Genomic DNA, 13,710 nt, shown 5'->3' with positions numbered 1-13,710 from the left:
TTGGAAGGTGTCAGTTTTTCCTTGATGTGTCATCTTATTTTATTTTTTATTTACTTTTTTTGTAGTTGCTATACTTTTTTGAACCATTTTAACACATTTTTGACCAGAGATGTATTATGGCCACAGGCATCAGTTTCTGCGAAAATACCCCAGTCAATAATGTGTTAAAATTGAAGTATAGTTAATTTACAATGCTGTGTTAGTTTCAGGTGTACAGCAAAGTGATTCAGTTACATATATTCTCTTTCAGATTCTTTTCCATTATAGGTTATTACAAGATATTGAATATAGTTCTCTGTGTTATATAGTAGGTCCTTATTGTTTATTTTACATATAGTAGTATGTATCTGTTAATCCCAAACTCCTAATTTACCTCCCTACACCCCCACCTCCGCCATCCCCTTTGGTAACCATAAGTTTGTTTTCTATGTCTGTAAGTCTATTTCTGTTTTGTAAATAAGTTCATTTACATATTTTTTTTAGATTCCACATATAAGTGATATCATATGATATTTGTCTTTCTCCGTCTGACTTACTTCACTTAGTATGATAATCTCTAGGTCCATCCATGTTGCTGCAAATGGCATTATTTCATTCTTTTTTATGGCTGAGTAATATTCCATTGCATACATATATATATATATATATATATACACACACACACACAATGGAATATTTCTCACACACACCACGTCTTTGTTATTATTTTCAATATTAAAAAGACTTACATTCATCCTCTCTTTACTTGATATGAAAGGCCAGTTTACAAGAAAATAAATTTCATTTGGGTTCAATAGCCCTACTCCCATAAGTAGAAAGGGACTCTAGACATAGACACTAACTAGCTATGTAATATGTACTATGAAATCATTGAATGATTTCCTTTCTCTGGACCTCTAGCTGTAGCATTATAGGATTAGACTAAACCAACATCTTTCATACATTTTTGACCATGACTCAGACTAAAGAACAAATTTTACATTATGACCTCTCTCTCTCTCTGTTTCTGTCTCTGTCTGTTTCTCTCTTTCACACACACACATACACACTCCACTGAAACAGAAGTTTCACAATATTTATCCATACTGAGTACAAAACACTCTGATATTTGCTATTGTCCTCTATTTTATTTTTTAATAAAATGCTTCCTGAGAGTCACCATATTTATTTCACTACCTACTTATAAACTGAGCTCTGTAATTTGAAAAATACTGGGTTAGATTATTCTAGCTCCGACACTTGGAGTCATTGTGAATGACCTAAGGAACATTTTCTCTTACAAGTGGATTATGAGTTTCTCACTGAGAACTGAGTAATATGCTTTGGCCAGTTTCATTCAAAATTTAATTATTTCTCTTATTGTTACATGTGGTGATCCTGATTTTCAATGTCTTTCCTAATGAATAATTTATAACATGTATTCAATTAGAAGTTGCATATAGTGTTAGAATAAAAAATATGATACAAGCTATGATTAATACTAGCTATAGGGAAGGTCTATTGGGATAAGATATATGGGCTAGAGTTAGAATGCTGGAATGTTCTTATAATTCACAGGTTTTGTATCTGATTAGGTGTACTTGCGTTAAGGCTACTTTAAGGACTAAAGCTGGGCAAACCAACCATAATGTATCTGATGTCAGATTCCAGGTTGGTTCAGAGCTGTGACTTGCAACAACATGTAATTTAATTTGGGGACAATGACTGCCACTGGGGACAGAGGATGAATGGAAGGTGCCCCAAATGGCTACTGACCAGAGAACTGCACCAGCTTAGTAAGGGCTTAGGTGAGGAGGGGAGGCAGTAATCCTACTGAGAGAGATTTCTATACCCAGAGATGGAAGATGGGCAAATACAAAATTCACCATGTGCTTATGAAAGAGTTATTTAGTGATGTGCAGAAAAGAGTTAACATATGCCCAAGACTGCCATTGTTAGAAAGGCATGCTTACAAGACTGGCCATTGGCTGGCATCTGGGAACCTGACTGGTAAGCAGTTCACTACACTAATAGAAAATGTTCCCTGAATCAGAAGAGTGGTACAGTAAGTCCCCTACATACAAACGAGTTCCATTCCAAGAGCGTGTTCATAAGTCCAATTTGTTTGTAAGTCCAACAAAGTTAGTCCTAGGTACCCAACTAACACAATCAGCTATATAGTACTGTACTGTAATAGGTTTATAATACTTTTCACACAAATAATACATAAAAAACAAACACAAAGAATTTTTTAAAATTTTAATCTTACAGTACCTTGAAAAGTACAGTAGTACAGTACAACAGCTGGCATACAGGGGCTGGCATCGAGTGAACAAGCAAGAAGAGTCACTGACTGGAGGAGGGAGAGGAAATGGGAGATGTAGAGTTGAAGGATCATCAGCAATAGGAGATGGAGGGCAAACTGCAATTTCACTCATGCCTGACGTTGATGGCACAGGTTCTGGTTCCTTGCTGGATTCATTTCTATCTACCCTCTAAAAGAAACGATCCAGTGATGTCTGGGTAGTAGCTCTTTTTTTCTCGTCACAGATGACACTGTAGCACTGGATTGCATTCTGAACGGCTGCTGCAACCTTTGTGTACCATTCTACGTTAGGGTCCTGTGCCTCAAAAACTAAGAAAATCCCCTTGCCATTTCCTGTGTCGTGAATCTCTTCAGTTCTTCAGTTACTTCTTCCTCTTGTCTCTCTTCATCCTTTCTCTGGGCCTCCAATTCCATCAGGTCTTCATTACTAAGCTCCTCATGTTGCACAGAAAGGAGTTCAATGATGTCGTCCTCTTGCAGATCTAGCTCCAGCTTCTCGCTGAGGGTCAATAAGTTGCTGAAGACCTCTTTGGACTCCTCATCCACCTTCTCAAATCCACGAAAATCGTGAACAAACTGCGGGCAAAGGTTCTTCCAAACCCCATTCATGGTGATGGCCGTATCCTCACGCCAAGCAAAGTCGATGTTTTTTATGGTTTTGTAGATGTTATAGTCCTCTCAAAATTGTCACAAGGTTGTTCCTGATTCGTCACTTGCCTTTACTTCCTGACGAAAAGTGTGACGTAAATAATATTTCTTGAAAGTCGCTATAACTCCCTGGTCCATAGGTTGGATGAGCGATGTAGTATTCGGTGGCAGATGCACTACTTTGACATTGGGATGAAAGTCGTCCATGAATGGAGGGTGGCCTGGAGCACTGTCGAGCAGCAAAAGAATGTTGAATGGGACGTCCTTCTCCAAGCAATATTTCCCTACCTCCAGAATAAAGTGGTGGAAAAAGCAGTCCTGGAAAATGGCCTCTGTAACCCAGGCTTTGGGGTTACTCTTCCACACAATAGGAAGAGAGCCCTTGGCTGTTTTAAAGGGCTCTTGGGTTCTCTGAATGATAAACTAAGAGAGGCTTCAGCTTCATCCTGCCAGAGGCACTGCCACCAAACAACAGAGTTAGCCTATCCTTTGCTGCTTTATAGCCTGGCATCAACTTTTCTTCCTTGCTGATATAACTTTGGTCTGGCATCCTCTTCCAGTACAGTCCTGTCTCATCCACATTAAAAACCTGCTCGGGTAAATACACGTCTTCATCAGTAATTTCCCGAAGCATTTTAGGAAATTCCCAGGCAGCTACCATATCTGCACTCACGGCCTCACCACTTACTTTTACGTTGTAAATGTTGGCTCTAGCCTTGAACTGATGAAGCCAGCCATGGCTGGCATTAAAAGATGGGCCCTCTGATTCTTTGCTGTGTTTCTTCTTCAAGTCTTTATAAAGGTTGTTACCTTCCCCTTGAACCAGCATTAAGCTGAGTGGGACTTAACGCTGATGCTGATCCTGCATCCACACACTGAGAAGTTTCACCATGTCCTCCATCACTTTTCCACGTTTCTTTGATATTATTGTCCACATCACTGGCACAGCAGACTTCACATGTTCCACGATCTTGTTCTTGTTCTTGTTCTTTAGAATCTTGTTGATGGTTGAATGATTCATGTTATAAGAACGAGTGAGTGACGTCTACCATCTTTTCGCCTCACTCCACTCTCTCAATTATTTTCACTATTATTTCCATCATAATCACTTGGTGCTTCTTAGCAACGCCAGACATGTGAACTAACTTACATGATTGGACATGCGAATGCACGTTCGCATCTCTGAAAGTTTGCAACTTGAAGTTTCATATGTAGGGGACTTACTGTACACTGTGCTTAAACTGTTTATATAAATAAATTCAGAAATTAATATAATGGCATTAAAAGAGAGAATATATATTTTTAACCCTACCTTTTCTTGCTGAAATGAAGCCTGCCAATCCTGAAACTGTAATCACTCCAATTTTTGGAAGAAAATCTCGAGGTGGATTCTTCAAATAGACATATGCATCTCAAGAAATCATTTAAAAATTAATATAAATAACTTACTATAATTGAGCATTCTATATAGGTATGATGAAGAAAAGTTAGAGATTTGCTAAGATAATAGCAGATGGTTTAAACATTCTTCAAAAGAACTACACAAAATAATGATTTGAGCAGCAACTTAAAAAGCCAGTTGTTAATAGTTACTTGTTACAAAATAAAATCTTCCTTCCACAGCTGATTTAATGGTATTTGTTTTCTTAATACAGGCGATTATTATACTTTAATGAAATATAATGCTAGAGTGTACACTAGCATTATATGGATTAAGATGGATTACTATAAAGCAAATTCCTCATTGTGTATGTATTATATTCTTATAATGGAAATGCTTCTGGCCTTATCTGTTCAAACATTGGTAGGATCTAGTAAGAATTGAAATAGATACTTTAGCAGGAAACTTTGAATAACAGTCTAGGGAAACATGCAGCTATCACTCTGCTTGCCACTACTCCCCAGTAAACTCAGAGAAGCCGTTGCTCTTGGTTAAAACCAATGATCAGAATGAGAAGTGAGTCTAGACAAAAAATAGATGGAAAGGGAGCAGAGGTCCAAATTTCTTGGCTTTTTATAAATTTAAATGGTTTCTGGTTCCATGCAATCCAAAAAACACACTCTTCTATCATAATTATTTATTTAATTATTAATTATTTATTTAATGGAATTTAATCATATTCCTCAAGGTTGATGAGGAATATAATTTGGAATTAATTGGAGTTAATTCTTACACACATTAAATAATGATAATACATACAGGTCATCAACATCACAGAGGCATTTAAAATTTTAGGTGTTCTTTCTGTCCCCCAATACACATTTATTTTGACAACTGGCTTAGGCTAAAAAATATTAGGGAGCTATACCTGATGCCAAACACCATTATCAAACTAACGAGTCAAATACAATTGTTTTCCAACATTAGCTCAAATATTCTAGGGTGACTAATTGATATCGTGTTTCCTCGCAACCAATAGCAAAATACTACGTATTTTAACAGCAAATAGTACTTATTTAAACTAATTAATAACAATGGAGATATATGTTTAATTTATGCTGTATGAGTATACAATATGAGTTTTGTACCTAAAACAGCCAGTTTGAGTCTAGGTGTTGCCACTTACACCTTGGTAATCTACTTAACCCTTCTAAACCCCAGTTTCCTCATCTGTAGAATGGGAGTCATTATAATACCAACATCCAGAAATTTGCTACAAAATAAAATTAGATGCTCATCATAATGCCTCAACATATAATAATTGCTAAATAAATAATGGATACTATTGCTTTGTTATTATTATCATAAACTGCTATATAGAGTATCTTCTGAGTTGGTAAAACATGATAATGGTAACATACCAAGTTTATTTTTCTCACATTTAAACCTTGCAAGTTAAAAAGACAATAGAACATTTCTAATTATAGACAGTTCACTCAACCTACCTTTTCCAAATTGTACTGTATCCATTATCCCATATTTCACGAAGACATAAACACCCTAAGTAAAAAGGGGGAAAAAAAGACATCTGCATTTTTGAAGATGTTGATAATTAGGTCAAATAGCCCACATCTTTGAGATTATATGAAATTGCACCAAAATCTAAATCTAGTTTTCCTGTTTATTCTCTATGTGGACACTTGTTGAACTTAGCTTCTCTTCACTTCTTGCTTTTCATTCTATTTAACATGGATAATACTTGTTTGCTATATTCCTCATATAAATGGGTAAAGTAATGCCAATAAAATAATCAGAGCAGCTCACAGAAAAGCTATTACAGAAGTACAAAGATTTATCATCTTATTTTATGATAGCGTAGAAAAATGAATGGAAATTTTTAGAAGCATGAAGAGAGGTATATTTCAGCTTAGAAGCAACATCTGATTAATAAAGATGTGGCAGCAACAACATAACGATTTGTGGAGAAAACAACAAAAAGCCTAAAGAAAAGTGCTTCATCTTCTCCCTTTTTCTTAGTGTTCATTAGAATAAGAAAAATAAATCTAAATAAGACATTTATCTTAGAATAGAAATCATCCTACACAGACTAGTGTTCATCTTGTTTTCAACAGAGACATAAATTATCTGCAAATCAAGATTATATTAGCCCACTGAAGGGATTAAAGCTTTAAATCAAATGATTCTTTTTACCTGTTTCTAACTATTTATTTTAATGTAAGAAACATTGTTAAGCATATTTTTTGATATGTACTATCTCAAGTACATCAGAAGAAAAATGAAGGCATGGAATAATTTACCCATAGTAACTGCCCATAGTCATGCTGTACTCTATTGATAAAACTAGAAAACACAGTCTAAATATGTGGTCTCCATCTCTGAACTAGCTGCTATGAAACCATGGGATAAAAACAACAAAAGAGATTTTCAAAGCAAAGACAATAGAAATGATTATATTAGATAGGAAAGAATTAAATTATTGCTATTGATATACCTTGGTATTAGTAACTTTATCTCAGACACTTTCATGATGATCACATGCAGAAGTTCATCCTGTTCATCATGGTTTAAAGCTGTACAAACCAACACAGACCCTAACCGCCACTGAGCTACTTCTCCTTGGGGACTGTCTCTTGAGAAAATTTCACCTCAAAGTTATAATGCTTACCGATCAGTTGATTGGGAATAATGTAACTGTTGAGGAAGAAAACTTTGGGGAAATTTTCCTTAGCTGTGTTTAGGAATTCACTTTTACCACTGGAGGTCACTGCTACCTAAATTTCGAAACACTAAGGAGTAGGAATAGAAATTGAATTTGCCCTACATGATTCTAAGTTTAATGCAGAATGTAATTTGAGCTGGAGGTAATTTTTAAAGAATAGATTACATTTTAAGGAGAACATTAGAGAGGAAATGTTTACATTGAAGATGAAATGCATTTGGAAGCGCCCTTCTTCAATCTATTCATTTCAGCATATTAACAGAGTAAAAAGTCCTTTTAGTCTTAAATTGGGTGATAGTAACAATAGCAATTTAAAGATCTCACAGGAACAATTAACCTCACTGAAAACAACTTTGAGAACACTATGGAAAATTAGGTGTCAAGAGACTTCAGTCTGAATCATCCAGCTGTTGGCATACAGCCTCAGAGGCATGACTCAGACCCTAATTAGTTAAGCTATTTCCTGCTGAGACCAAACTATTAATAGTGTGTAGTACAACTAGTCAAACTATTAAAAGTGTATTATTAGAATTATAAAAGTCTATTAGAATTGTTTGACAGGCACAAATTTAAAAAAAATAACACCATGTATTCATCAGATGTTTGAAATATCTGAAATGACCAGAGTTCACAGATTTGATATTTCATAAGACCGTTAGAATTTTCTTTTTAAAAAGAATGGATTAGAAACAAAAAAAGCACAAGGGTTCACAATTGGATAGGTTAGATTTGAGGAAATGTTGTGTGGTTATTAGGTCAGAATGATGAAAACAATGGTACCACCATTATCATTATGACACTGACACTGGAGATGTTGATGTTAGCACACATCTATGTTGATGCTATGATTATGAAACCACAGTATTGTACCAGCTTACTCCACCCCTCTGCTGCTGGATAATGCTGATTGAAGGCTAAGTATTAAAATAAGGTGAATTCTATTTTGTCCAATAGCTGACTATAGCCAAAATGGTCTTATGAACTAAACCTAACAAGTGAATATTTTACTCAGCCAAATAAGTAACAATGCAGAAGTAATATCAGAACTTCATATAAAAGGTCAAGCAATGTTTTGTACATGCCATGTGACATAAATGCTTGATGAACTACTTTAATCTATGCAGTAGTGGTAGAGTAGATTAAATATGGCCACAAATTATTTGCTGCTACTCATATTGAGAGATGGTATCTAATTCCCCTCCCATAAAAACTGGGTTGGCCTTAATGACTTGATTTAACAACAGAATGCTGTAGAAGTAACCTTCCTGGACACCTGAAGACAGGTAAGAAGCTTGGCAAATTCTGACTAAGGCCTCTTGCAACATTTTCTCTAGGAGCCCTGAACTGTCCATGTAAGTTATCTGACTACCTGAGGCCAGGTGTAGATGCTTCAGTCAACATTCCCAGCTGAGCCCAGCCTTCTAGCCATCTGTTACAAGGTGCCAGCGAAGAGAATGAAGCTGTCTTGGACCCTCTTAATCAGCCCATTCACCGGATGAATACTACTGGGTGGCCTCTGTCAACACCACATGCAACAGAAGAATCAGCTGTCTGAAGTCTGATTAAATTTCTGACTCACAAAATCATGAGATAGAACAGTTGCTGTTTTAAACCACTAAGTTTTGGGGTAGTTTGTTACACATCAATGAATAACTGGAACAACTGTTATGTAATAAAATGAGAACCCTCTGATATGAAACCACTATCAGAATTCACTTACCTTGCACCAGCCAATATAACGAGCAGTTGTAGTGCGAATGGACGCAAAGCCCATTTGTAAATGACCAGGCTGCTCATCAACATATTTAGACTGGAGAGGTGGTGCAGTATATATGGGGAGCTAGAAGGAAAAAAATTCATGTCAAAAATATAAAATAGCTGAACTTCCTTTTCCAGCAGTATGGCAGAATAAGAATCCTCATCAACATTCCTACTGAAAACAACTAAAAATGCTGATAAAATATATTCTAAACCAGCTTTTACCTTGATGTCATTTGCTGTAAAACAGATGGTTCATGGAGTATGGGATCAGGAAACAAAACCCAGAATGAGCTTGAGGTGGGCAATCTTACTGGAGAGCCTATAAAATTGGCATCTCAAGGTGCTGCATACTCAATTTAAGGTTGAACTAGAAATAAACAGTTCACTCCAAGGAACTGTTAGGAAAACTGATTGTCTCAAAGATTGGGCACTGAGTAGAGAGGAAAGAAATATTTCCTAAGAATTGGCAATCACAAGTGAGAACTCATAATGTGCAGCATAAAACTATCTTGATAATCTAAGAAATCTCAAATTAAGTATACATTTAAGGTGCTCCCAGGCTGGTATCCCCCACAGATGCTTGGCAGAAGCAAATGAACAGCTCCTCTCTGGAGGAAGCTGCCCAGACTTCAAAGATTTACAACAGATAAAGGCCCAAGAAATATGATACCACAATTTCAAAAAATTAAAAAACACAAAGAAGCAAAATCAGAAAACACAAGGAAGCATCTGGACAAGAGCTAGCAGAAACAACAAAGAGCAGAGTCAGAGCCACAAAAAATGTATATACTAGAACATATGGTATCAAATACATATATTTTTATTTTTAGAGAAATAAAAGGGGAAATTTGAGTTAAGAGCAAGAGACTACAAAAATTACCAAAGCTAATGAAAATAAAGAGAAAGAGAAATTCTAGAACTGGAAATTAAAACAAATAAAGAACTCAATTGATAAGTTTTGATAGATTGGATACAGTTTACAGTTGCTGAGAGATTTTGTGAATTAGTAGATCTAAAGAAATTTTTATGCAAAGAAATGAAAAAAAATATGAAAGAGATACATATAATAGAGTGAGAAATATTAATATATGTCTAATCAGAGTTCCAGAGGAAAGGAGAAAGATGGGGCAGAAGTAATATTTGAAGAGAATAGTCAAGATTTTTCCAGAACTTATGAACACTTGACAGGTTCAGAAATCTAACATATCCCAAACAGGATAAATAAAAAGTAATCCACAATTAGACAAGTCATAGTAAAACTCTATAACACCAAGGACAAAGAGGGGATATTAAAAAAAAAAAAGCCAGAGAGAAAAGACAGATTACTTTCAAAGGAATAAAAATTAGATAAACTTTGACTTCTCAAAAACAACACTGGAAGGCACAATATAATATCTTCAATGTGCTAAAAAAAGTAACTCAACTGAGAATTATATACTCAATAGAATATCTTTGTTTCAAAAATGAGGGGAGAAGTAAGGACACAGACAGACAAAACCCAAGATAGTGTGTAACCAAATGACCCTCAGTGGGAAATTTTAAAACATGTATTTAAGGCAGAAGAAAAATATTCCCATTGAGAAGGTCTGTGATGGAAGAAGGAATGATTAGCAAAGAAAGTGGTAAATATGTGGGTAAAACTAAAACAATGAATATATAACATAATAATTTTTATGCATGTGTTTAAAAAATAGAACTACATCCCTGAGTATCAATATAGTATAAGTTAGGAAGGGATGTCAGAAATTAAAATGTTCTCGGTTCTTAATATGGTTTGGACAGAAGGTAAATATACTGATGAGACTTGAAATAAATGCAGGTTAAAATTTCTAGGGTGACCAATAAAAGAAAATAAAAAGAAGGCAGAATTAACAAACTCTGTTATAGAAAAAAAAAAAGAGAAAAAATAAAGCAAAGAAAGGAAATAAAAGAACAGAAGAGGTTAAGAAAAACAAAAACCAAAAAAACTTGGTAGAAATGATTCCAAAGATATCAAAAATTATAATAAATGCAAATGGATAAAATGATCTAGCTGAAAGCCAAAGATGACGAGATTGCATTTACAAAATACAGCCAACATGTTGTTTATGAGACATTGTTAAAACAACTATTTAGAAAGGTTAGGGAAAAAAAAAGGAATAAAAAACACATATTGGGCAAATAGCCACCAAAAGAAAGCTACTATAAGCTATATTAATATTAGACAAAACAGACTTTGAGACAAAAATCATTACTAGAGATCAAGTGCCTATATTAAGACAAAAAGTTTAAATAATGAGGGAGAGTACACTCTTAAACTTGTATGCATCTATTAATATATTCTCAAAATACATGAAACAAGGGGAAATAGACAAATTCGCCATCATAGAGGAAGTTTAATTTATTCTCCATGATGGTTGATCAAAAAGCAGATTAAAAATAAAAACTAATAGTAATGAGCAGAAGTGGGCAAACTATAGCCCATGGACTTGTCACCAGTTTATGTAAATCAAGTTTTACTGGGTCACCAGCTATACTCATTCATTAACGTATTGTCTACGGCTGCTCTTGTGCTACAACAGCAGTTGAGATGATGTGACAGAGTTGCATATGTTTAAAATATTTACTATAGGGCTTTTTAAGAAAAAACTCTATTGACTCCTGGTACAGAAAAATATAATCAACAAGCTTGATCTCACGGACATATATAGCACAGTGCATTGAACAACTGCAAAATACATAATATTTTCAAGCACAAATGGAAATGTATAAAAAACTGACTGCACCCTGGTCCATTTCAGGAACTGAAAGTCTTAGGAAATTTCAAAGGACTAATATACAGAATATGTTCTCTTAACACAAAACTCCCACAGCTAAGTCATACTTACTAGTAACAGAATGAATGTTTTCTCCTTTACATCAGAAACATACAAAATGCCACTCTCACCACTTCTATTCAACATTTTACTGGAGGTTCTAGTCAGTGCATTCAGAAAAGAAAAAGAAATAGAAGACACTAAATTGGAAAGGAATAAATAAAACTATGTCTATTCACAGATGACATGACCTTGTATATAGAAAATCCTAAGGAACCCCCATAACCCCTACTACAACAAATAAACAAATTCTGTAAGGTTGCAGGGTAAAAGATCAATATACAAAAATCAATTGTATTTTTATACACTAGCAATAAGTGATCTGAAAATGAAATTAAGAAAGCAATTCCATCTAAAATAGCATCGAAAAATAAAATACTTAGGAATACATTCAACAAAGAAGTGTAAGACTTGTACACTGAAAACTACAAAAATGTTGAAAGAAAGAGAGAAGATGTAAATAAATGGAAAGACATCACAGACATCCCATGTTCTTGGATTAGAAGGCTAAATATTATTAGAATGGCAATATTTCCCAAATTGATCCACGGATTTGAAGGAAGCACTATGAAAATCTTGCTTGCCTTTTATTTCCCCATAAAATGAAAATTTGATGCTAAAATTCATACAGATGTGAAAGGGAAACAGAATAGCCAAAACAATCTCGAAAAAGAAGAACAAAATTGGAGGACACATACTCCTCAATTTCAAAACTTTTTACAAAATAATAGTATGGTATTGTTATAAGGATAGATATATAGATAAATGGAATAGAATTTTGAGTCTAGAAATGAACCCATGCATTTATGGTCAACTGATTTTCAACAAGGTAACAAAGAAAATTCAATGGAGAAAGAATAGTATTTTCAACAAACAGTACATGGACAACTGGATATTCACATACAAAAGAAAGAAGCTGGACCCCTACCTCATGCCACATACAAAATATTAACTCAAAATGGATCTCAGAACTAAATATAAGAGCTAAAATTATACAACTCTTAGAAGAAAACATAAAGGTAAATCTTCATGACTTTGGGTTAAGCGATGATTTCTTATATACAACACCAGAAGCACTAGCAACGAAAGCAAAAAAATAAAAATAAATTGGCTTCATCAAAATTAAAAACTTGTGCTGCAAATGATACCATCAATATAGTAAAAGGACAACCCATGGACAATACTTACAAATCATGTATCTCATAAAGAACTTGTATCTGGAATATATAAAGAACACTTGCAATTCAACAATAAAAAGACGAATTACCCAATTTAAAAAATGACAAAGAATTTGAATAGACATTTCTCCAAAGATGTACAAATTACCAGTAAGCACATGAAAAAATGCTTGATATCATTACTTATTAGGGAAATGCAAATCAAAACTCCAATGAAGTATCATTTCACACCTACTAGGATTGCTATAATCAGAAAAGAGAGACAATAACAAGGGTTGGTAAAGATGTGGAGAAACTGGAACCTTCATACACTGCTGGTGAGACTGTAAATGGTGTAGTTGTTTTGGAAACAGCCTGGCAGTTCCTCAAAAGGTTAAAGATACAGTTGCCATATGGACCAGAAGTTCCACTCCTAGGTTTATACCCAAGAGAAATGAAAACATATGTTGACACAAAACTTACACAACAAAGTTCATAGAAGTATCAGCCATAATAGCCCCAAAGTGGAAATAACCCTAATGTCCATCAGTTGATACATGGATAAACACCTACTGTATTTACAGAATGAACTATTATTCAGCAATAAAAGGAAATGACATACAAATACATTCTATAACATGGATGAAACTTGAAAACATTTTGGTAATTGAAAGAAGTCAGTCACAAAAGGCCACATATTATATGATTCTACTTATATGCAATGTCTAGCATAGGCATATCCACAGAGAAAGAAAGCAGATTAGTGGTTATCAGGGGCTTAGGAGAGACTGAAATCGAAGTGATGACAATGGGTATAGGCTTTCTTTCTTTCTTTCTTTCTTTCTTTTTTTTTTCTCTTGGAG

The 13,710-nt window shown here is 34.6% G+C and overlaps 1 protein-coding gene across 4 annotated transcripts in view; it reads right to left on the bottom strand.

Annotated features, from left to right (window-relative positions):
- APOOL (apolipoprotein O like) overlaps positions 1-13,710 on the bottom strand; it is a 91,793-nt gene that overhangs the window by 27,147 nt on the left and 50,936 nt on the right. For 3 of the 4 annotated variants that reach the window (XM_082447450.1, XM_082447452.1, XM_082447451.1), the window contains exons 3-5: positions 8,795-8,914; positions 5,840-5,894; positions 4,266-4,364 (exon numbers count right to left, since the gene is read on the bottom strand). In XM_082447450.1, coding sequence (XP_082303576.1) covers positions 4,266-4,364; positions 5,840-5,894; positions 8,795-8,914 — 274 coding nt within the window. Of the gene's footprint in view, positions 1-4,265; positions 4,365-5,839; positions 5,895-8,794; positions 8,915-11,702; positions 11,791-13,710 lie in introns of all 4 variants that reach the window. The other variant, XM_082447453.1, reaches the window with a different exon arrangement.

Source organism: Balaenoptera physalus (genome assembly GCF_965194825.1).
Source record: "Balaenoptera physalus genome assembly, chromosome: X".
Classification (NCBI taxonomy): domain Eukaryota; kingdom Metazoa; phylum Chordata; class Mammalia; order Artiodactyla; family Balaenopteridae; genus Balaenoptera; species Balaenoptera physalus.
This window is presented reverse-complemented; position numbering and strand designations above follow the sequence as displayed.